The following is a 23,430-nucleotide window of genomic DNA, read 5'->3' as shown; positions in this document are numbered from 1 at the left end:
TGAATAAACCATTACAAATTACAGATGTGGATCTGTAATTTCCACATCTGAAGTTTCAACCAACTGAGATGAAAAACACTAGAATAATTGTATTCACTTTTTTCTTATTCCCTAAATAATACAATACTTTTTTTTTCTTCAGAAGGGGCCCTGTTTCAGGTAATTTGTTATAGCCATAGAAAACAGACTATTCTACTTATTGTTATTACTCTTTCTTCCCTGTGTGCTTCTCCAGAAGTTATTCTGTTCTCCAGCAGCTGCCTGACATTTGTCTTCTCCCTGGCAGGTGTGGGAAATCCAATAGTGAACGAGACACTGGACTAGAAGGAACATTCAGAACTTGGAGGGCATGGAACAGATAGGACCTAAGTTTTCAGGAACGGAATCTTCAAACGTTCAAATACTCCTGTCTGGACTGTTGGTGCTGCCGTGCCATCTCACTAAAACAAAGCAACAAGTAACCTATGGAATTGTGGGTTTCTGCATTGAAGAGCCTCAGGTAGGAACACGGTTCCAGATGGCCAGTGTGAGCACTTTTGTAACTTGTCCTCCAGCTGGAACCTCAGCAGTGCTAGGCCCAGTGGGCACCAGGCCCACTGTGGTAGGGTGTTGAGAGCCCAGAGGCTGCCTCGGCCTGTGAACCTGAGGTTGGCTAGGAGACATGCATGTCTGTGTTCTTGGTGTCAGTATTCACTCTTCTTGCTGTGGCAGAGACCTTTTCTGGGGTGATGCCTTTCCAGCAGGACAAAAAGGCAAAAAAAAAATTAAAGCATGCACATTCTAAAGTTGCATGGCCAACTGTTCCACAGTGCCGCTGTTGGTCTGGGCTGCTCCTTCTCTCCGCAGAGGAACATCGGAGCTGACTTGCAGGATAAGCTATTCCTTGAATGCACACAGTGGGCAAGGCCTCAGAGCTAGGAACATTCACTATGTGCGTGGAATCCATCTGGGAAGCTCTGTGACAGTCTCATGATCTCTTGAAACCATAAACTGAATAGATTAGGGAAAAACAAACCTCACAAACAGCAGCTGGTGCCTTCATAGCCCCAAGTATGCAATGACAGCTGTGGCAATGATTCACGGTCCACAGGCCACCTCCAGGCCTGGCTATGCCCTGAGTCCTCTACCTCCTACTGTTTGCTTTGTATGATGAGCCTGAGGGAGACCAGCCCAGGCAGCTCCCATGAGATCATGTGTAGGGAGCCTGGGTACATGTGCCCACTCTGCCCTCCCATGTGGCCTAATTTACAACAAACACTCCCTGTCTCGTGCTACCTGGCAAGCATGTAGAGTCACCTCCCTTCATCCCCAAGCTCTTTGAGGCCCTGGGTGGCCAGGGGTTCTGGAAGACTCGTACAGAGCAGGGCAGCACTCACCCACCACCTGTGCCGCTGCCGTTCTTGCTGAAGTGTGTTCGAGGCTCGCTGGAGGCCAGTTTTAGCAGCTCTGTCCACTCCCGCTCCCACTCCTCCTCGGTGTACACCAGCCCTGACTGGCGCGAAGGGAAGCTGGTTCAGGAGGCCGCCTCTGTCACCTGCCCGCACCTCCTCCCCCCGCAAAGGCAGCGGACCAAGCCACCCAGGCTGGCCTAAGCCCCACCAGGACCCAGACTGGACACATCTGCTAGTGTTTCCTTATGTATTTTCAGAAATTCCAGCCCCTGGTTTCGAGCTGTTGGGGTGTCCTCCAGTTGTCAAGGTCATTCCCTAGTGTGTGTGAGAATGAATAAACCTGGCTGCGGCTGACCAATGAACAGTTTAAAGGGCCATCACACCATTTTACCCCAAATCTAGGTGGATTCTTCTCCCAGTGGAGTGAAGTGCTAATGTCACCATGGCTAGGGGCTGCTGAGATTTTCTCTGGATTGAGGGAGCCACGAGCTTCACAGTACAGCACAGGACTCTAATTCATTATCCATGCTGGGGCTGCTTTCCTAACCACACCCACATAGGAACGCAGGAACGTTCCTGAGTTGCTGTCCACCTGGGCTGTGCTGGTCTAAGGGCTCCTCTGGACTCTCGCACAGCCTGAGGCGGAACCTGATGCAGACCCTGACTTCAGCAGTGGCGGGTACCAACCTCCTTGTTCTGTTGTGTCTGCTGCCACCTCCACCTCCGCTTCAGGGCTTCCCGCTCAGCACCAGTCCTCATCATGGTGTAGAGAGCTTTCCGCAGAACCAGGTCCCTGTCGTGAAAGCCCCACATTCCTGCAGCCAGGAGGCCATGAGGGGGCAGAGGAGGAAGGGACAGGAGGAAGAGATGAGCCAGAGGATACTCAAAGGGACACAGCCCAGCAGGATGACCTCCTACATGGGTGCAAGGGACTAACGTATCAGGAAACTGTTTCGTCTTGTCGAGGCTCGTAGCCCTCCTCCCACCCGGTGCTGCTCTGTGTGCTTCCCATCAGCTCAGATGCAGGAATGAAGTGGCACGTCCTTTGCTGACAGCAGGTAAAGGTTAAGTGCTGCCTGTCTCTGGGACCTAAGGCCACCTACCCTCTCTTGCCAGAAGAGGGCGCCAGATTTCCTGGAGCTGGAATTACAGTTTGTTGTAAGTCTCTCAGTGTAGGTTCTAGAAACCAAACTCTTGCTCTCGACTAAGCTATTTTTATAGCCCCAGTGACCGCTGCTTCTATGTGTGGCCAACAGTCCTTTCCATGTCAGGCCTGCTCAGCAGGTGTTCCCCCGGTATTGGTCCTGTCATATGGATGCTTTGGGTAGCCCTGGATGTAGGGAGTTTTGCTGTGTCAGGGCAAAATGGAAAGCCAGGCCAGGCCGAGTACCACTTTTCTAAAATGCCTGGAGTCAGGAGTGCTTTTGATTTTGGTATGTTGACAGATTTAGAAACCTCGGGGATAGAATGCAAGCTTAAATATAGAAGTTCATTGGTGTTGCCTATGTGATTTGTGCACGGCCCTAAATGTAATCTCTGTTATTTTTTTAAGGTGATTTTGTGCATGAAACAAGGTTTATGTTGTGGAATTTTCCACTTAAGGCGTCATGTTGATTCTCCACAGAGTTTCGGATTTTGGATTCTCAGATTAGGGGCACACAACCTGTCCTGGGATGAAGGACCTGTGGGCTCCAGGGACTGTTTTGGAGGGGATTGTTAGAAGGCCTGTGGCCTTGGCCAGCCATGGCCTGGCCTCTCCTGCAGATGGAGCAAGACTGGACAAAGGCCTCAGAGGACCATCATGCTCATAGAGCTAAGGTGTTGGTGAGGCTCTGGAACCGAGGTATCTGAAGGACAAGACATCTCCATGCCGTAGCCTTAGCAACAAGGTTGCAAAGAGATTTCTAGAGGAGAGTGCCCTTTTACCATCTGTTTTCCAGGTTTTACATGAATAAAGGGAAAAGTACTAGGGAAAGTTAGAATTGAGCATTCTAATAAATAAGACCCATTGACCAAATCACATTCTTGGAGAAGAAAGATGTAGGAAATTCTCGTGAATTTTAAGATGGCCACCCTCCATAAATATGTACAATTACTACCCATCAATTAAAAATGAAAGGACGTGTTGAAAACTGAAGTAGAAAATGCTGGATATGGACGTGAACGCGGTGGACCTATAATTTCATGTGCAGGAAATGCAAAACCCTGTGAGATAACGTGGAGCAGGGCTGACAGTGGCCCCACGGGGTGGGGTGGGGTGGGCTGCACAGTGATGTTAGTTTTCTCACAAGGCAGTAACGCCACTCGCAGGGAGAATTCTTTCTTTTTCCTTCCTTCTTCTTTCAACCTCCTCACAGTTTTTTTCTTTTGTGGTGGAAAACCTCAGAAGTATGTAACTGATAGTACGAGGGTAAAACCTTACATAGAAGCTTACTGAGACAAAAAGAGTTTGTGATGCAGATTTGAGTAGCTGCCTTAGTCTAGCTATGTGATTTCTCCCCTCCCCCTTGTTTTTTTTTTTTTTTTTTTGAGACAGGGACTCACTTTGCAGACCAGGCTGGCCTCAGACTCACAAAGATCCACCTGCCTCTGCCTCCTGAGTGTTGGGATTAAAGGTATGTGCCACTGTGTCTGGCTGCTGTGTGATTTTTTTTAAAAACATGTTTTTGTTTGTGAGCTCATTTCAATAAAGTGTTTAATATTTTTTAAAAAGCAGAATGTTTCTTGTTTGAGTTTTAATAATAAATTTTATGTAGTTAAACATGTGAAAACAGCAATTAAGATTAGAATCATTAAGAATATGAGCTGGTGAGCTAGCTCAGCAGAAAAGAACACTTGCTGATCTTCCAGAGGCGCTGAGCTCACGCATGGTGGCTCAGGACCACCTATAAAGGGATCTGATGCCCTCTACTGGCAGGTAGGTATACATGCAGACAGAGCACTCCTACATTTAAAATATACATAAAAATACATTAAAAAGAATAAGTATTTTATGTAGTGTTTTCCACATGATGTCTTCAAAGTTTAGGTGTATTTGAGAACGACACAGTGCTTCCTTTGGTAGCAGATACATGTCAAGTGTTCCGTAATTCATGATGCTTTCAGTTGTCATATTGGAAAATGCAAGTCTTGGTATATTTAACTACAGTAGAAGCTTGCAAGTGATTTAACAGGCGAAATGGGGAGTGTCAGGGTCTGTATGTGAAATTTCCCCACAAGTTCAGGTGACTGAATGCTCTGTCCCCAGATGGCTGTTTTGAGAAGCCGTGGAATTTTTGGCAAGTGAGGCCTAACCTGGGAAGTCAGTCTTTTATTATTATTATTATTTAAAAAAATGAGATAATTGTTTTATTTTGAGATTTTTTTGTTTTCTTGAGAATTTCACGTGAGCACTGTATTTATATCCTTTTCCCCTGTTCTCCTCCCTTCAATTCCTCCTATGTCTCCCTCCCCCACTCCTTGAATTCATAGCCTCTTACGTTTTTATTGTTACATACACACATAGATATGCAGACAGCCCCCCAGCTGAATTCACTTAGTGTTGCTCATTTGTACACGTTTAGATGACAGTTTGGGACTGGATAATCCATTAGGGAGCACATCCCTGGAGAAGACTGACTCTCTGTTACTTGGCGGCCATTTGTTTTTGGAGACATCCCTCTCTATGTAGCCCTGGCTGTCATGGAACTCACTCTGTAGAACAGGCTGGGATTGAACTCACAGCTCTCTGCTCCTTAGTGCTGGGATTAAAGGAGTGCACCACCATGCCTGGTCTAACAGCAGTGGCAGAATGTATTTGTTCTGTTGTGGGGAGGAAGCAGGAAGTGAATGCCTTTGTCTTTCCCAATGCTACCATCACACCCATGGACTTACTCTAGGTTTTGGGGCTTCTGGGCCTCTCTGGGCCACATTCTGAGGCAGTTTATGATGGTCAGCGTTTTTTGTTTTTTTTTCTTCAGTGTCTTCTCAGCCTGTCTTGTACTAGCAGGTCCCACTATGATTTAAATAAGGTGTGGGCCTGGCCCCTGCTCAGGTCACATTAAACTGTGAAGATATCTTGCCCAAAAAGGAACCTGTTCTTAGCAGGGGCCCTGATCCCTTGACAGAGACTGTCCTCTAGGATTGATGAAGAGCCTTGGACCTGATGTCCAGGCCCCTGGTACAAATCTGGACTTGCCTGTCACATGGAGGCAATCCTGTGCATGAAGACTGGTCCCAGAGAGGAGGACAGAGATTTTAGAACGTGTAGCATGGCTAGGAGTTACCTACTATCGCCACGCATGCCTGTGCATCCACTGATGCAGCTCCCTGAGGAAGACAGCGAATCCTATGCTGTGTATCTCACTGTGCTCACCTGAGTGGACCTACAGCTGTCTTCTTATCATCACAGATTGCTGTCCACGGGCAGCCCCAAACTATCCTGCTGCGCACACTGCTCCTGGGTCTTCCTGCTGGTGCCTCATCCAGCAGAGCTCTGCCTCTGGTCTTCGTGCCTTTTCTGTGCTGCCTCCTGCCTGCAATGTCTTCTACTCTGCCAAGTCTCAGTAAAGATGCAGCCTCCTCCAGGAAGCCCTCTTAGATTACTCTAGGCTACCCCTCTCTACCTGCTGTCCTGGAAGCTCCTGCTCAAGGCCTCCTCCCAGCAACACAGGTATTTACCCCCACAGTGTTCTGTCTTGTCGCCAACCCAGCTCGACCAGAGGGCCAGGATGTCACAGGCGTTCTTCCGTATGACAGCAGCATGGCTGGCTGCACCTGCTAACCATGCATCAAACAGATCTAGAGCTCTGCTGGCCTCTGTTGGTGCGGGGTGCTTACCCAGTGAGGCGGCATGTAAGAGGCAGTTCCCATCCCCGGTTGTGGCCAAAGGAAGAAGCTTTTTACAGCTCGTGCACACAGTCGACCACCAGTTCAGGCGACCTGGAAAGGAAAGCTCACTTTAGGACAGGGGCTCAGAAAGGCAGAGAACAGGTGTACATGTGTGGGACACAGTCCCACATACCAGCGAAAGGTTTCCCTTTCTCAAGCTATAAAGAGAAAAACAGGTGGGGATCGAGGTAAAATAAGAGTTTCTTCTCCCGAGACCACAGTTTGTCTCAGTGTCTGTACAGTATTTAAGAGAAGCAGATGAATGGTGGAGAATAAGGAACACGGGAGCAGGTAAGATGGGCATGCCTCCTTAAAGTTTGCTAAATCTCAATACTAGTGAGTTTTTTTTTAAGATTTATTTCTTTATCTTACATATGAGTGCTCTATTTGCATGTACATCTGCATGACAGACGAGGGCACCAGATCTTATTATAGATGGTTGTGAGCCACCATGTGGTTGCTGGGAATTGAACTCAGGACCTCTGGAAGAGCAGACAGTGCTCTTAACCTCTGAGCCATCTCTCCAGCCCAATACTAGTGAGCTTTGCTAAGGTAGTGCATACACTGTAACACCCAGAACAAGCATTAAGGAGAATGACCTGTGTTGTGGAAATAAACATGTTTCTGTTTTGGTCCCGGGTGTGGGATACGGGACTGATTCAGATGGTCCACAGTAGCAGACTATTTGCTTCACTGCGCAGGCTCTGAGAGGAGCTCTTTGCCAGTTGCAGATAGTTTAAATCTGAGGACTCTGGAGAGAGAATAAATGCTAGAGCCCAGATAATGTGGAGATTAGAGAAAAGAACAATGCTATTCCTGTTTCCTCCTTGCTGCTCCTGGTTGCGGTTGTGAGACAAGAAGTTGGAGATCTCCTGCAATGAGGATTGGACTGGCTCCAAGGAAAGTGATGACCCTAACCATCAGGAAGCAGCCAAAGGGACTGTGTCCCCTCTCCTACTAACCCTTTCTCTCTCCTACCTAGTGTTGGAGTATCAGAAGGGATTGGGGTGGAGTAGGGAGAAAAAGGTAAAGGAAACATAAATAAAAGAGTTTTTTAAAAAGTATGCCAACAGACCTGAGTCACACTCAGACCACTCCTACTTGGGCATGGTTGGCACATGCCTGTAATCAGTGCTGAGGTTGAGACAGGAGGACTGTATATTTGTGGCTAGTGTCAGTTGTCCAGTGAGATCTCATTTTAAAGACCAATCAACTATCCAATCAATCAGTCAACTAACCAATACTATGCAATATACTCCTTGACACCAAAACTTGATGGAGAAGGTATGAAGAAACATAGGCAGAAATCTCCCACGATTATGCTGCAAAATTTTCAACATGTAAACAAACAGTCCTCAATTAAATAGCATGACCATGTGAGGTTGAGTCTAAGGATAAAAAGTTGGCTCAATATTTAAAACTCGATTAATTAATATAATCCATCATAATAAACTGGAGAAGAAACAGTTAGAATAACCATAACACAAATGGAGAAAAAATTAACCAAAATCAATACTCACATCTGTGATTAAGACTAGTAAGTAATAGGGAGGAATTCTCTGCATCTGACAAGGAACACCTCAAAGCCCTTGCAGCATTCTGAATGGTGATGGTACAGGTGCTTTCCTTCCAAATGAGAAGCCCAGGATGCCCACACAGTGGTGAGAGAGAGACACAGAGAGACAGAGACAGAGAGAGACAGGCAGAGATAGACAGAGACACATACAGAGACAGACAAAGATAACACTGAGAAACAGAGAAAGAAACAAAGAGGGGAGAGAGGGAGAGGACAGGGGAGAGACACACAGAAACATGAAGAGAAGGGAGGGGAAGAGAGAAGAGGACAGCGTTTCCATTTTCTTTGGTGAACAGGAGCATGCTTTTCCTTTCCACACAGCAGACACCATCCCTCTTTATAAGGGATTGCTTTGCTGACAGCTCTCCCCATGGTACAAAACCTTGCTCCCACTCCACTTCTTAAGTCTTTCTGACCAGGCTGTCAGCCTCTAACCCTGTGTGCAGCTAAGTATTTAGTAAAAACCCTTTTATAGGTGAAACCAGATCATACCTAAGGTACAGTCTTGCTAAACCTCTTCCCCCTCCAGATTTTGCTGATGATCCCAGGGATCAGACTATTCAAACATGTTTTCCTGTGGGAAATTTCTTTATCTAAATCTCAGCATTGTAGCATGTCTGGTCACTTGTACAGTAAGATTCTGACTGTCTTCTCACTGGGCAAGGCAGACAGATCCTCCATTAGCCCTTCTTGATTTTGGGAGCGGGAGACTGCCAGTGCATTATTTTTGGTAGTAATCCAATTTGTGTCGCTGCAACAAATCTGACCTTGTTGAAATGTATGGATGGATTCACTTTGCTAAATATTTTGTGCATAATTGTGTCATGATTATTCATGAGTGACACCCCTGGGCCTATCACTTGTCAACTGGAAATGTGAAATACATCCAAGAATACTGCTGGCTAGCTTCCAGAGGCATCTTGGGATTGGCCTCCTATAAAAAGTCTCCTTTTGGGGAGACTTTATTCACCATGCTGCTGCCCAGTGTAGAACTGTTTACTGTGTGAGTCTCTCAATAAAGTTTCCTAAATGTTGGGCTTGGTTCACTGATGCCTCTGCTGAGCTGAAACCTAGTGTGTCCACTGAGCTTTGGGAGCTCTTATGCTCTAATGTTTACTCCACAGAAGCCAAAATGAGCCTCATTATCCAGTCTCTGAGTAGGACTCAAGGATGCTCCCATAGGTCCGGCTAATGTTTCCTTGATGAAGCTGCTTCTCTTTGTCGTGATCCTGGGCTGCTGTCAATGATGTCAATGATACATACCCTGGTAGGTTCAATAGAACGGTACATCTCTGCTGCTAACCTGACGTCTGGGCCACTCATATTGCAGTGCATGGCAGTGTTTGTTCTCGGAGGAGACTGACTGATATTGAGTGGCTTACAGTGCCTGCACCTCTCAGATGGCACCACGGTCACCTGCATCCACAGCGGGTGCACATGGCGGCATTCCCACCATCACAGGGAACAGAGAATAAAGGGCTCCAAGGTAGTTCTTACGCAGAGGTGGCCACTGTGTGCCATACACATCTGACTGCTGTCACAGCAGAGGGTGATGCAGTGCTAGGAGCTCCTACTCGTAGCAGACAGCCGATCAGGATGCTCAGCACTGCCTCCCAGACGATGACCTTTTCAGGAGGCAGAGCTGCAGTTATGGTCCAACCAGCCAACTCTGGCCACGTTACTGTGACATTTACAACTAATCCATGTAACTCACCACAACTTATTTATTGGTTCACTAAGCTGGGCGAAAACTCACATGACAGCTTTGTCTAAATGTTATACTTAAATGAAAACTAAAACGCATAACTTTCTGTTTAAGACTGGCAAAACTGTCCTTTGGGGTGCTCAAAAGCCAAAGTTTGTAGTGTCACCAAGGATAAAGTGGCAAAAGGAAAGCTGATACTTTGGCTCTTGTCCTCCAAGGTTACGATGTGGGGGATGATGAGGCCTCTATAAAATAAAAGGACCCTAAATTCCATTGAGTCACTTGTCCTTTGATCAGAGAGACCATGGAGACCCCAGGGAACAGAACCTAACCTGTGAGCATCCTACCAAGAGCTGCTAAGGGGTGAAAAGTCCCCTCTTTGCAAGGGAAGCCATAGGGTCGGCAAGATGCAGCAGAGGGCACCATCAGGCAGAGAAAACAGGTAAACGAAAGCGCAACTCGTGAATCTCAAAGACGCCACTGACCTTAGTAACTACAGCTATGTCTTAAATACCTAGCGGGAAAGTTTAACCAGAAGTAATTAGTAATATCACAAAAGAAAACTCCATCAGCTCCCTGCCAGCTTCTCATCTGGATCCAGTTCAGCTCCGGGGGCTGGGGACCTTGGTACTCCCAAAGCTATGCAAAGACTGTCTTCCAGGTGGGTTGAAAAGGCCCTTAGGCAAATGCCTCAGCAGCAGCAAACTCTCAAGAATTGCTTGCTAACTTGGTTCGCCTATTTAAGACAAAATACCATTTTAAAAGCTCAAGGTGAAACATAAAAAGCATAAATTATTGATATCAGTCAATTAAAGACACGTAGATGTGTTTCTTCAAAAGGGACCCTAAGGCAACCATGATTCACACCTCTTGATAATGGGATTATCCTCAAGGGGGTGTCGCGTACTCACTCTTACTCATTACCACTGGGGAACCCCTTTTTTGACTGCTGGACAAATCTTTTCAATAGGTTCTGTCAAAACTAATGTGCAGGCTCTGAGTGAGTGAAAATCCGACTCTATGTCTGATGTCTCCTCTACTCCTGCTCAAAGAATCCCATGACACCTGGGGCTGTCTCGCTCATCCTCAAGCTTGACCTGTCTGAGCTTTATCCCAGTCTTCACTATTCCCTAGCTACTCATTATGCCTCCCAGGCATCACTGGGCAGCAGCACACACTCTAACAGTATGTCTCCGGTCTTGATTCTCTCCTGTTTCAAAGGGATCTCCAAACAGAAAACAAAAGCCAGGCGACAAACCCAACCCCTCCACCCCTGTGGCACACAGGCATTTGCCTTCCTGCTCTCTGCCCTACCAGGCAAAACCCCTTCATGCAGGGCCTGCTGCTTGGCTTTTCTCTCTGACAGTTTTTTCCCAGGTGGACATGGATATGGTCCCTCCCTCTTATTCCTAATAAAACTTCCTCCACTGTTCTACATTTTCAGCTCCTGATTTCTTCAATGGTGAATAAGACTTATTTCTTGGTATTTCAAGACACCTGGCTGGGACAGCTCTCGGATGACAGGTCATAATCTCAGGATGTCACTGTCTCAGAGCTATCAACCACTGTGATCAGCAGCATCACCTATATCCCACCACCAAAGATCTCCACATGATGTTGCAGCCTGGCTCTCAATCCTTGTCAACAGCCACTCCCTTCCCTCTCTTAAATGCCTCTGCAGTCTTCTTTGCCTCATATTTATACGATCCCAAAGCAGATCAGCAATACTGACCAGGGCCTCTGTATACCCCCACTCAGCTCTGAAGCAGGCCTAGAGGTCAGATGTTTAACCATTGTTACTGATTTCACCTTGCTGATCTGTCAGAAAGAAAACATAGCAATAAAAAAGGCCCTGAATAAAGCGGAATTTTCATACCAGCCACCAGGCATGATACCTAAAGTCTGACTCCTAATAATGTGCACCTCACTCAGACATCTAGAACCTAAGACCTAATTATCCACAGTGCCTGAGTAAATGGCCAGATAAAAACAAACAAACAACAAACATACCGAAAAATTTACTACTTAACAAGATAAGGAGCTGCCTACCACTCAGTCCAGGTATGGCTGGCTCATGGGAGAAAACCAAGCAACTTCCTCCTCAACTACTACATAAAAGATTTTCATCTCTTCTCAGTTGGGTATCTCTAGGATGCTGTTTTCTTGTAAGGCAATCTTCTTTGCTTTCCTGTGTCCTGGATAATTCTTGTATAGCCCTTAGTGCCCTTTTAAAAGAGGCCTAAGGGAGCCTCTTTGTCCCCTTCTTCATGAGGAGCATGTAGAAGGTACCCTCTGTGAGGCGTGAGCCTCCCTATACACCAAACCTGCTGGAACCTTGAACTTGAACTTCCCAACCTCTGGAGCTGTAAGTAGTACATTTCTGTTCATAACTAACTGGGACAAACCATTTTGTTAAAGCAGCTGGGAAAGACTTAGACATCAACCCTCACTTCTCCTGAAATGTCCCCATCTTTGTTAGCCTGTATTCTACAGTTATGCTTGCTACATAGCAGATACAAACAACAGGCACTGGTTTCTTACAGTTCTAGAAATTCTGTATTATCTTTTTTTTTCCTGGCTTGTAGATGCCACTTTCTCGTACTGTCCTTACACTAGAGGGCGTGAACTCTCTGTTCTTTTTTCTTCTCTTTTCAGGACAGTGATCTCTGCATCCTGTTAGAAGCCAGATCCATCCAAGGCTTTCTCAGAGGCCACGATAAAAGGACAAAGGGAACAGTAGTTCTGTGTCCTTGCCCAGGGGCAGATTTGGAAGGCCCAGTCTGCGGTTGAAAGAGTTAAGGTTTTGGTTGCTGGGAACCTGAGAATCCCATCTGAAGGGCCATGATTATCACCCCTAAGGCAGCTACATCTGACATATACTGTGTTCTCTTTGCCAATATTGTTTGGTTTAGCATCTGCTGATCTTGGCCCATTATCCCCCTATGAATAGTGTATAAAATTCTGTCCTTCTTAATAAAGTTTCTTGGTGTAAGTCATCAGTTTGTACAAGACCTTCTGGTCCCAGTTGTCTGTCTTCCTTATTCCACATCCCCTTGTCCTCCCCTTTAGGGACCCTTATTCCTCTGCATTCAGGTCAGTACCCCGGTTTTGTGACCATATCAAAACTCAGTTTCCTCTTAAAGGCATGTTGGGTTTTGGCTTTAGCATATGGATTTTTGGGGACACAGCTGAGTCCACAGTAGCACCTTTGTAAGGAAGTTTACTAAACATGGCTGTCCTAGTACGGAAGCAACTCCCACCAGATGTCCCCTAAGTAGCGGCCAGAATGAACAGGACAGGGGTTATAGAGAGCTTGTTTGGAAAATTCAGGTTTGACCCTGAAAGTTTTTGGTCATGTTGCAGTTCCCATTTTCCTTCTGGCAAACCCAGGGCAGTTTGTTTGGTATGTTAATTGGAGCTCAGCTTTATAAAAACTGCTTTAGTTTCTTTTGTTTATGACCCTCATAGATGACACACACACACATTCTCTCCTTCCCTCTGATCCTAGCCTATCAGGTCTTATCAGGACTGGCTGCATTGTCTTCCTCTATGGCCTGGTAAGGCTGCTCCCGTCTCGGGGGAAGGTGATCAGAGAGCCTGCCACTAAGTTCATGTCAGAGAGAGTCTCTGCTCCCCTTACTAGGGACCATACTTGGAGACTGAATCTATGGGCTACATCTGAGCTGGGGTTTTAGGTTATCTCCATGCATGGTCCTTGGTTGGGGTATTGACACTGTAGTTCTTGACACAAAGCAGACTTTTCCAGATGTATCATGAGATACTGAGATATCTACTGAGGAAGGAAAGCTGTCAAAATATAACAGGATGAGCAGAAAACAGTGGCACGAAATACTGGCAGAAAATATGCATGAACTTGAAATAGATGGAGCCTTCTGAGACTGCAAGTCAGTTCCTATTCAGCAGGCCCTGACTGGAGCTAGGGAATCTTCCTCCAGAAGGAATGTGGGCCTCTCTAGAGAAGCATAACATTATTTGCAGTCTCCAACTTTATCTGCATGATATCTGGATGCTAGTAAAAAAAAATCACTTGGTTAACCTTCCAGGCTGACAGAGACTTTGAAGTAACTTGGATAAGTAGGGTAAAAAAAGTAGAAGAAATAGGTCAAAACATATTAGAATAAGTTCAAAACTTTTCCAAGTTTGGAAATACAACTTTTAGAAGGTCTGTACACAGAAGAGATATTAATATTAATACAAAGTAAACTATACCTAAACACATAGTAAAGTTGTTGAGAATTAAAGACAAGACCTTAAAAACAGAAAAGAGTACTGAAAAGGTAACAATGAGATAAGGCCAGTGCATATGCATGGAGCCTTGGCAGTTCTGAGTTAAAGCAACCACTGGACCAGGGTCTGTCATTAAGAAAAGTTATCTTCAACAGTAAAATGAGGAAAATAAGGAAGCATCTTGGAAGGTAGAAAACCACAATGCTAACGTGATAGAGAGGAGCTACCTGGACTCCTCCTACCAAGACAGGAAACAATGTTCAGCCCTGACTAAGGCTTGGATCAGTGCATTCCTGTGAGGGATAAAAGGACAGAATGGAGAATGAAAGAGTGAAGCTGAATATTTTTAACAGGAGAAATGGTTTTATGTAGAAAATACTTAGGAATCTACAAAAGCTTCTTGACCTAATAAACAAATTTAAGTTTATCAAATCTCAGGCTAAAAAAAAAATTAACAAAAAGTTACATCAATGAACTTAAAAACATAAACGCTTAGGTATATATTTGTCAGGGAGGTCTGACAGAGCCCCAAAACAATACAGGACACCACCATCACTCTTGGTTGCTCACAAGAACTTGATAGCGAGATATTATTCCTGAAGGCACCACATCCTTGAGTTCTTGGACAATGGTGAAATCAAGGTAGTACTACCTGGAGGCTTCATCCACACTGGCTAACTTTCATAATGCCAGAAGGTGCTATACAGGCTACTTGGGGAGAAAAGTAATGATCAGCCTTCCTGAGCTGTGTCCACTGTAGGCTACCATAGAGCCTGCTAAGACACACCTATGGGTAAAATAGTGGCATGAGTGTTATGGGAGTAAGCAACCACATCCATGAGACAGAACACATATCAGTGATTGTTAACTGGACTGAGAACCTGTGGCTAGGAAGGTCATAGATCTTAAAGTAGAACCAACTATTATTCTGCTAAATAGACATCCATTAAACTGCCCTCTAAATACTTATTTTTATACCCATACATTTGTGCAGATCTCAGCCATCATTAGAGAAGTCTTTCTCTCTGTTTCTCTCTCTCTCTCTCTCTTAATAGATAGGTTATAATATAGAGACTAGAAACTGGTCCAAACGCAGAGAATAAGAGACTGTGGAGTTCTCAGCCCTAAATGGGAATCTACATTACTCCTCCAAACTCAAGGAGCATCATGGAAGTGAGGAGAAAGATTATCAAAACGTCAGTGTTGTGGAGGACTGCTGGGAAACAGTGTTTTCCTGACATGGCAGTTCTACTGCACACAAGAATTCACAGCAGCTTTGACTGCATGTAGGACATTTGCACAAGATCAGGCCAGTCAAAATGACAGCATGGATGGGGGAAATCACAAGTCCTGCCACTAGCTCTTGGCAGCTGATTGGGGTGGGGAAGGAGAGTCAGTTTCCTTCAGGGAAGTGGCCCTTGATATGCTCCCCATGTTCCAGTGGATGGCTGTACAACCGCGTGCATGCTGTCTACACTAATTAGATCCACTGGGTTAAAAAAAAAAGAGTAAATATAAGTGGGAGGAAGAAATGGTGGTGGAGGGAGGGCGGGAGGTGTTGGAGAGGAGGAAGTGCGGGTGGAGTTAAGCAAAACACATTGTATATGCTAATGAAGTGTGCAATTTTAGATCAAAAACTGTATTTTATAAAAGTGAATAACCCATAAAATCTTAAAGAAATAATATCGAAACATTAACAGTCACTGATTATGTAATTTATTAGGAAGAAACTGTATGATAATGTAGACTTAGTGTAAAAAAGACAAATCTATGGAACAAAATGTGAAAACCAAAACAGTTATGGCCAAGCAGTTTTCTACAAAGCTATGTGGACTATCAATGAAGGAATATAATTAGTTTCAGATGAGTGGTGAGAGGATTAATGGATTCATGGAAAAAGACCTTCAATGTTGTCTTTGCACCATAAGCACAAATTAACTTGAACTAAGTCATAGCCATAACCATCAAACTAAACTTATAAAGATCCAGAGTCCCAAATGAAAAGCTAAAACTGCAATATGTCCTAGAATAAAGGGAACAGAACAGTACTGGGATAGTCAAAGAAAAAACCTATTAATGCTTGGCTTCATTAAAATAAAATCTCTGTCCGCTTAAAGACACCACCACAAAGTGAGGGAACATGCATCTGAGAGGGAAATGCAGACAGACAAAGCAAACAAGCGGATCACAATCGGCACATGGCTTGACAAGAATTTGACCACAGAGGAATTATAGATGGTCAAAAAGGACATAAGAAGTCCTCACTATTGATAGCCACCAAATAAGACAGATTCAAACTATAGAAAGCCACTGCTTCACACTCCAGATCAGTCTGTCACAGCGAGTGCTGGAGACACATAACAACTAGACTTGTTGTACGTCACAGCTGTAAATGGAAACAGCACACTGATTTTGGAAAAGCTTTTGGCAATCACTAACAAAGCTAAGCAAAAGTATGCCAAAAATTCTATTCTTGGGTATTACAAAAATGGAAGAGCAATGAAAATGGAAGGCATGCACAAAATCACGTAGAGTACCCTTACTTCCCAGGAAAGCTGGTTGCCAGCATATCACAGGTTTTGTTTCTTAAATAATCAGCACTTAATAACGATCTTGGGACATACCTCTAGAGAAGATGTATTAGTATATTTTCTGTGACTATAACAAATAACCTGAGGTTGAAAACAAACTAAAGGGGGTTTATTTAGCATACATACTTTTATTCTAGACAATTTCATATGCACATAAATACACTATATATACACACAGTACATATTATATAATATATTATACATGTATATATTATACACATATATGTTATATATATACATATATGAATTTCAGTCATTTTTATCCCCATCCCCCTCTCTCATTTCCCTTATTTTCCTACTGATCTCCTGCTTGCATTAGCATGGCAAAGAGTTATTTATTGGAGTATGGGCAACTTACCAGTGGACAACACCACTGAGCAAAGTGACATACCATTGCCTCAGACTTCTTTAACTGTCAATTGTCCCTCAAAGAGAGGTGGGGCCTCAGAAGTCTCTCCCTAACCCATGATGAAATGTTGGCACCCAAATCGTGCAGGACATAAAATTTTGAGTCTGAAAGTTCAAGACCAGACAGATGCCTCTGAAGGACTCATGGCTGAATGACGTCATGGTAGGAAACACATGTGAGAGGAAAAGAACAGTCACTTACTGAGGCAGGATTCAGGTGTCAGGCTCATTCTTTTATAATGATTTGTTATCATGGGAAATAGCCCAGGTCCCATAGTCTGTATATTAATTCCTTCTGAGAGTAGTACCCCAAATAACCAAACTGCCTCTTCCTTATGACTTAAAGGTAATTTGTTATAATCACAGAAAACAGATGAATAGATAGCCTCAGGTAATTTGTTATAGTCGCAGAAAATATAGACTAATACAGACTTAAAAATAGACCTATGACACTTGCCACCTTGCAACCCTAGGCCCTAAGCTTCCAACATGTGAACTCTTAGAGGACACACTAAGACCATAGCACCATATAAGTCCAACAATTCCCCCTGGTATTTACTCAAGAAAAATGAAAACAGGATTTGTACAGAATATCCCCAGCAGCCTGATTTCTCCACAGACTCTCCACATGACATGTCTGGGATTGCATCTTAGATAATCAGCATGAGCTGTGACCTTAGCCTGTCTTCACGGGAGGATCTGGGTAAAGTTTCTTTCTCGGAAAGCTCCTAGACAACCTCACCCAAATGAGGGTGCAAAAGAAAAGCAGTGAGTGGGGCGAGCTACACAGGAGTGAGGCCGAGACTGTTGCCAAGATGGTGCCATGGGTGGCCATTCCATCTGGATAGAGTACATTTGTACTTAACTGCTTTTCAAGAGAATATGTCTCTGGATCACTGGACAATGTTATGTATGTGCCATGTAAGAAACACAAACGTCATTTTAAAGCTGCTTCCTGGATATTAAAATTGTTCAAGTTTATGAACCAAGTTGACCTATGTCCATGTATTTATACATATACTTTTGCATGTTTATGTAGGATTGTATCTATGTATATGAATGGGAATTTTTTATTATCAAGCTTTTAATATTATGTAAAGCTACTCATACATTGTTATATATTATGTTAATTAGATTATATTTTACTTAGAGGATAAAGTACAGTACCTAGTCCTCCCTCAGGACTTCCAACTTTTTGTGAACTTCACTTGAATAAGAACATTTACTGTAGATATTTCAAGAAGTTGTAAAAAAGCATTTCAGTTGACTTTCTTTTTTTTTAAGGAAATAAGCCATGGTGGCTCATGTCTGTAATCCCAGTACTTGAGTCATGAGGACCACCTCAAGTTTGAGGCCATCTGGGGCTACACAGTGAGAGTTCCAGGCTAGCCTCTGGTACGTTGCTTCAAAAAACCGGGAAAACCCAGAAGACTGCAGCACAAAGAGACTAATATAGTAGGTGTTATGTCCTCATTTCACTTCTCTGTTGTGAAATGAAACTGATCTTAACAAAAGGTGTTAATGTTTTCAAAATAAAAACAATGAAATATGAAGGTAAAGAGTCCAAGCCAGCTGTAAATTAAGGTTCTCAAAAGCATATTCAGTTTAGAGCCAGCATGCTAACAAAGTTTAATATAACAAGCTTGTCGGTACTTCTGTCAAACTGGTCTCTGATCTGCTCCCCAGTGCTGCCTGGTTAATATTCAGTAATTTCATTTTAATGATGTGTTTTATTGGCGCAAACTAACTATGCCCTCAGTTGTAAATGAAATATGTATTATATGTAATAAAATGCACACTACAAAATGTAATGGATATGAAGATGCTAATGCTTATGCCAACAATGGGCACATTCTTACCACCTGCAAATCATCTTATTGAAGCTGAATGAGAAATGCAATTAGGAGCCTTAATTAACAGTGTCCATGGACGGCCTGTTGGAGACCTAAGTGGGAATAATATCCAATCACTTAGTAAATTTTCCTCTCTAGGCTGTGAAACAGCAATCCGTCTCACTTGACTTTTAAAAGTCTCTCCATAAAGTTCCAGGCTGGGGGATATTAAAGCTATGTTAATACAAAAATAAAAAAAAAAGAAGCTGATGATTCATGTTAACAAAGCATTCTCAGCACAGCCATTTGGCAGGTGGCGAGGCACAGTAGCTACCTGGCCTCTCTCAAGGGTCTTTCCTTTTTGTCACCTGGTGTGCACAGAGTCCTGCAGGAGTCTCCAACAAGGGGTGGGTGCTCCTATCAAAAGCATACCCCTTACTGTGCCTAACCCCACCCTCGCCGGCCTCCACTTTGGTTGTCAAGAGAGTGTGCTTAAAAAAATAAAGAAGCAGAGAGAGCGCACTTGTAAATGGGTCCAGTTTCCCCACAGGGCACAGCAGAAGTATGAAGCTTTAACTCATTAGGAAGAGAACAGAAACCAAATATATGTCTGTCTGTGGCCGCTGCGTGCATACTATAGTGTGCCCATTCAAGCAGAATGGTTAAAAGTGAAAGATCAGGAGGCTGGGAAAATCCCTTTGCTCCCAATATATCCAATACAATTTAATATTTTGCTGTGATTTTTAGCTCAGCAGAATAGTCATCTACACATAAGAATATTTCGTTGGGCTGTCTGTTCTCCCAGGGGTCCTGAGTTCAATCACATGGTGACTCACAACCATCTACACTGGGATCTGATACCCTCTTCTGGCATGCAGGTGTACATGCAGATAGAACACTCATCTATATAAAATAAATGAATAAATCTTAAAAAAGAGAACATTTTATAAGTGGCAGGCAGACCTCTAAGGCAGCCCTAAGAGTTCATCTCCAGATGTTCCTGGTGAAATCTGCTCCCCTTGAGGGTGTATGGGCCTCATGCTACAATCCATGGCCAAGTGAAGAGACTTTAGGGAAAGCCGGGTCTTGATTCTGGGTTGACCAAAGTGTTGTCTTGGGTTATCTTGACCTAACTGGGTAAATTCCTTAAGGGGGTTTAATGGTCAGATAAAGCAGAAGTGAGAGGGATTTGGAGCAAGACAGCGCAGGATGGAGCATACAGGGAAGGGGAAGACAGGAGGGAGTCTCCAGCTGGCCCCGCACAAGTAAGCAGTGTGTATGCATATACATCTCTCTCTCTTGATCCATCTATCCAGTTTGGAAAGGGCTAAATGGCAGGGACCAGTGGAGGACAGTCTTCCAGATGCCCTTTGACTTTTAAAAGTCTCTTTGTAAAGTTTCAGGCTAGGGGATATCAAAACTTTGTTAATACAAATTAAAAGCAAATGATAAGATTCATGTTAACAAAGCATTCTCAGCACAGCCATTTGGCAGGTGGGGAGGCAGTTCTCACTTTTTCTCACTTGCAATATCCTCTAACTATAGAATGTTCTAGAAGGCAGCATCCTGAGCTAAGGAAGGATGCGGTAAGAACAGCTCTGGCTGTCCCATCCTGTAACGGATGTCTTTCAGTACTTTAGTCAAGTAAACCCACAGGCTGTATCTGCCACGGGCACTGAGGACTGCCCACCATGCCATGAATCCTGGGCTTCTGCTGTCCCCTTGCTGTTGTATATCTGCAAGTGGTAAGCTTGAGTCATAAGGCTCCCGTCTCTCTAAGTGCAGACAGCCAGGGTGTCAGTATATAGGGCACTTGTTACACACCTAGGCCTCACAGGCAGTCTCTGGGACAGCGCTTATCAACCTGTGTGCTGAGGCCCCTCTGGCAAATCTCTATCTCAAAAGGTATTTGCATCATGATTCATACCAGTAGCAAAATTACAGTTATGAAATAACTTTGATGGCTGGGGTCACCATAACACAAGGAACTGTTAAAGGGTTTCAGCAGCAGGAAGATTGACAACCACTGCCCTGGGAGTTAGGTTAGAAGCTAGACCAGACCTGCCCATCTGCATCTGTAGATCTCTCTTTCTTCAGAGCTGACTGTGTACAGCCACCGGGCTACCAGACTACAAGATATCAGAGGTTACTGGTGACATAACTCCTATGATAAATGCATATTAAATAAACGGTCCCTTTGTCCCACCCCTACATCCTCAAGGTCACATGTTCCTACCCCGAAATGCAAGAACTTCTTTCATTTCCTTCTGTTTAGAAATTAGAGACTGCCTGCTACAAGCGTGTACTACAGAATACTCAGCAACCATGTGGAACAGAACGTTTCCCTTCCTTGGAAATGTAAAATGAGGGACCCCTACTCTCCTTTGTAGAACTCAACTTTTCCTCAGAGGCCCCAATGTCTTTCTGTGGCATTAATGATTCTCCTAAAGCCCAGGCTGCCTCAGTGTTCATGTTGAGCCTAGACTTGAGGCCTTTTATTCATTTTCCCCAGGAAACAGAATGTACACAAGTCACTCAAGAAGAGGACAGAGTTGTGTTCAGAAACTAAGAAGTAGGTCCTTTCTAGACAGAGCTTCAGATGAGGACATGGCCAACTGACCTCCAGATTTCAGCCTGGAGAGATTATGTGGAATTTCAGGCCCAGGTAAAATATACCAAACTTCTGATCCACAGAAACTATAGGATGACAAAGACATGTTTTCAGGCTGCTAAATGTGGGAGCAATTTGTTACTGTGAACTGATAGAAATGAATACGGTGTCCTTTGCCAAAGGACATTCAAATAGGAATTCTGTCCATTCACTTACCATTCTTGTCCCAGGAGTGTTAAAGGATGTCTAGGATTCTTGCCTGTGTCCTTGAAGCTAAGAAGAGCAATAGTTCCCAAAAGGGCAAAAGACATTTCCTGCTTGCCGTGAAAAGAACAGTGTGGCCTTGGCTGCTGCTAAAGACACATCTAGGAGAGGACCTAGATCTTTCCTGGTTCCATCCATTTGTCTGCTGCTCTCCTGCCCCAAACCTTCTTGAGGCTGTATATCCTATTTACAGTTAAAACTCCAGAACATGAATGCTTCCCTAGGCCCTGAATCTCATCCATTTGACTTTCTTCATCCCTGCTTTAGCCTTTGCTGGACCTGTGCAAGTAGCTCCCGTTACTTCTTTAACTATGCCAGGCCTGTGATATGATGCTCTGACTGCTTTCCAAGCTCCCTACTTCCTCTGGCTTGCACCAGGCCCCTCCTCCTCCTTACACCTCCTTACCTTGCTCCACAGCACCTCTGTGGCAGCCCTCACTCACCACTCATTTAACATGTATGGTCTGGCTTTTTATCTTTCTTCTATACTGGGTATAATCAGCTCCAGGGTAGAGTTTCATCTGCTTGGTTTATGGAAACAGCCTTTCACTTGGACAGGAATTTTGTGATAGCATATATAGGTGTCACATGGGTGACTCTGCCTTCATTTGATAGCAACTACTCACCTGATGTTCAGATAGAAGGTGCAAGCAGGCTGAGCACTTCCCCAAGCCCGCCCTGGATTAGAGTCAGGACAGGCTGATTTTAAAGCCCAAGTACCTCCATCATGCCTTAGACTTTCACAGCAGGTTCCCTCTAATCCTGTTATCCTCCCTTGGAAGCAGACATGAGGTCACTCTTTAGGACATTTTCAATATTTCTGTTATCTCAATTCTAATCTCCTCTATCTACAGAAACCATGGTTATATAGCTATGCCTCTGCTCCTTGGCCCACAAACCTACTGAAGAACCCTATGACATCTTGCTCTTGTGGAAGTCATCTCCCAGATGTGGGGTGTGCTTTCTCAAACCCCTTTCCTCTGAGTCCTCTTATGTGGGATACAGTAAGGTCATCCAGTGGGGCAATGGGAGTATCTTTGAGAGCCCAAAGGCAAGATAGTTACTAAAGCATGAAAAGCATTTCCCTTCGTCTGTCAGAAGGTCCATTCTTAGCCATCGAAGACCAGGCCAGGACTGTCATGGGTTGGAATTTGTATATAGTTCCAGGATTGTAAGGCTGGTCCCCCTATTTGTGAGGATTGGTTCCCAACTTGTGGTATCCATGGGAGTTCAGTTCAAACTGCTGCCCACCCACATAAAGCATCTCCTGAAAAAAAAAACAAAACTGATGGGGTAGGCCCCGTACCCCTGAAGGCCCATTATACAGAGCTCTGAGAGAGTAGAGGCAAGTCCTGGGGTGGATGAGCTAGACTATGGCAAAGCTAGCTAAACAAACACCTTCTTTTTTTCCTACCAGTTTTGTAGACTATAGGAATTATAGGTTCCTATGGTTACTATGTCCCTACATTGTAGGTAGGTAGGAACATCCGAACTGAGTCCCTGCAATGGATACCAGTTCCTGACAAACACTAGCAGTTTGCTCCTTACACAAGCAAAAATTTCGCATTTCTAGCATCTCATCAGCAAATAGCACTGCACATCGACAGACTGTTCTCAACTCTTCTAAGCAGTGAGCTATCAGACAGAGGGATATGCACTCTACCCGGCAACTCTGAGAGGCTTTCTCAGGCGGCTCTTTTAAAGTACAGCTCCACCTTCCTCATGGACAGGGACAGTAAGAACCAAGGTGCAGGCGCTGCAGCTGGATTCCTTACTCAGAGCTGTTAGGTCTAGGGGAGAACCAGGACTCAGAGTCTGAGAAATGGTCTAGTGGTAGCCCTTGCTTAAGGGCCGAGGAGAGATGGTCAAAGAAGTCACATGATTGGCAGGCTGAGGTGAGGTCATGCTGCAGCAGCCCAGAGACCACTTTGTTTT

At 44.4% G+C, this 23,430-nt stretch overlaps 1 protein-coding gene and 1 long non-coding RNA gene across 10 annotated transcripts in view; one reads left to right on the top strand and one right to left on the bottom strand.

Annotated features, from left to right (window-relative positions):
• LOC132647214 (uncharacterized) overlaps nucleotides 1-12,538 on the top strand; it is a 39,951-nt gene extending 27,413 nt beyond the window's left edge. The window contains exons 2-5 of the long non-coding RNA XR_009585547.1: nucleotides 287-499; nucleotides 5,782-6,042; nucleotides 8,961-9,103; nucleotides 10,986-12,538. This is a non-coding gene — a long non-coding RNA (uncharacterized LOC132647214). The remainder of the gene's footprint in view (nucleotides 1-286; nucleotides 500-5,781; nucleotides 6,043-8,960; nucleotides 9,104-10,985) is intronic.
• The window catches only part of Otud7a (OTU deubiquitinase 7A), a 313,145-nt gene that overhangs the window by 33,695 nt on the left and 256,020 nt on the right, over nucleotides 1-23,430 (bottom strand). For all 9 annotated transcript variants that reach the window (XM_060367259.1, XM_060367261.1, XM_060367260.1 and 6 more), the window contains 3 exons: nucleotides 6,210-6,311; nucleotides 2,079-2,206; nucleotides 1,377-1,492 (listed from right to left, as the gene is read on the bottom strand). In XM_060367259.1, the coding sequence (XP_060223242.1) occupies nucleotides 1,377-1,492; nucleotides 2,079-2,206; nucleotides 6,210-6,311 (346 nt within the window). The remainder of the gene's footprint in view (nucleotides 1-1,376; nucleotides 1,493-2,078; nucleotides 2,207-6,209; nucleotides 6,312-23,430) is intronic.

The sequence above is a fragment of the Meriones unguiculatus genome, chromosome 14 (assembly GCF_030254825.1).
Source record: "Meriones unguiculatus strain TT.TT164.6M chromosome 14, Bangor_MerUng_6.1, whole genome shotgun sequence".
Taxonomy (NCBI): Eukaryota; Metazoa; Chordata; class Mammalia; order Rodentia; family Muridae; genus Meriones; species Meriones unguiculatus.
The sequence above is the reverse complement of the archived record's forward strand: the minus strand, read 5'-3'. Positions and strand labels throughout refer to the sequence as shown.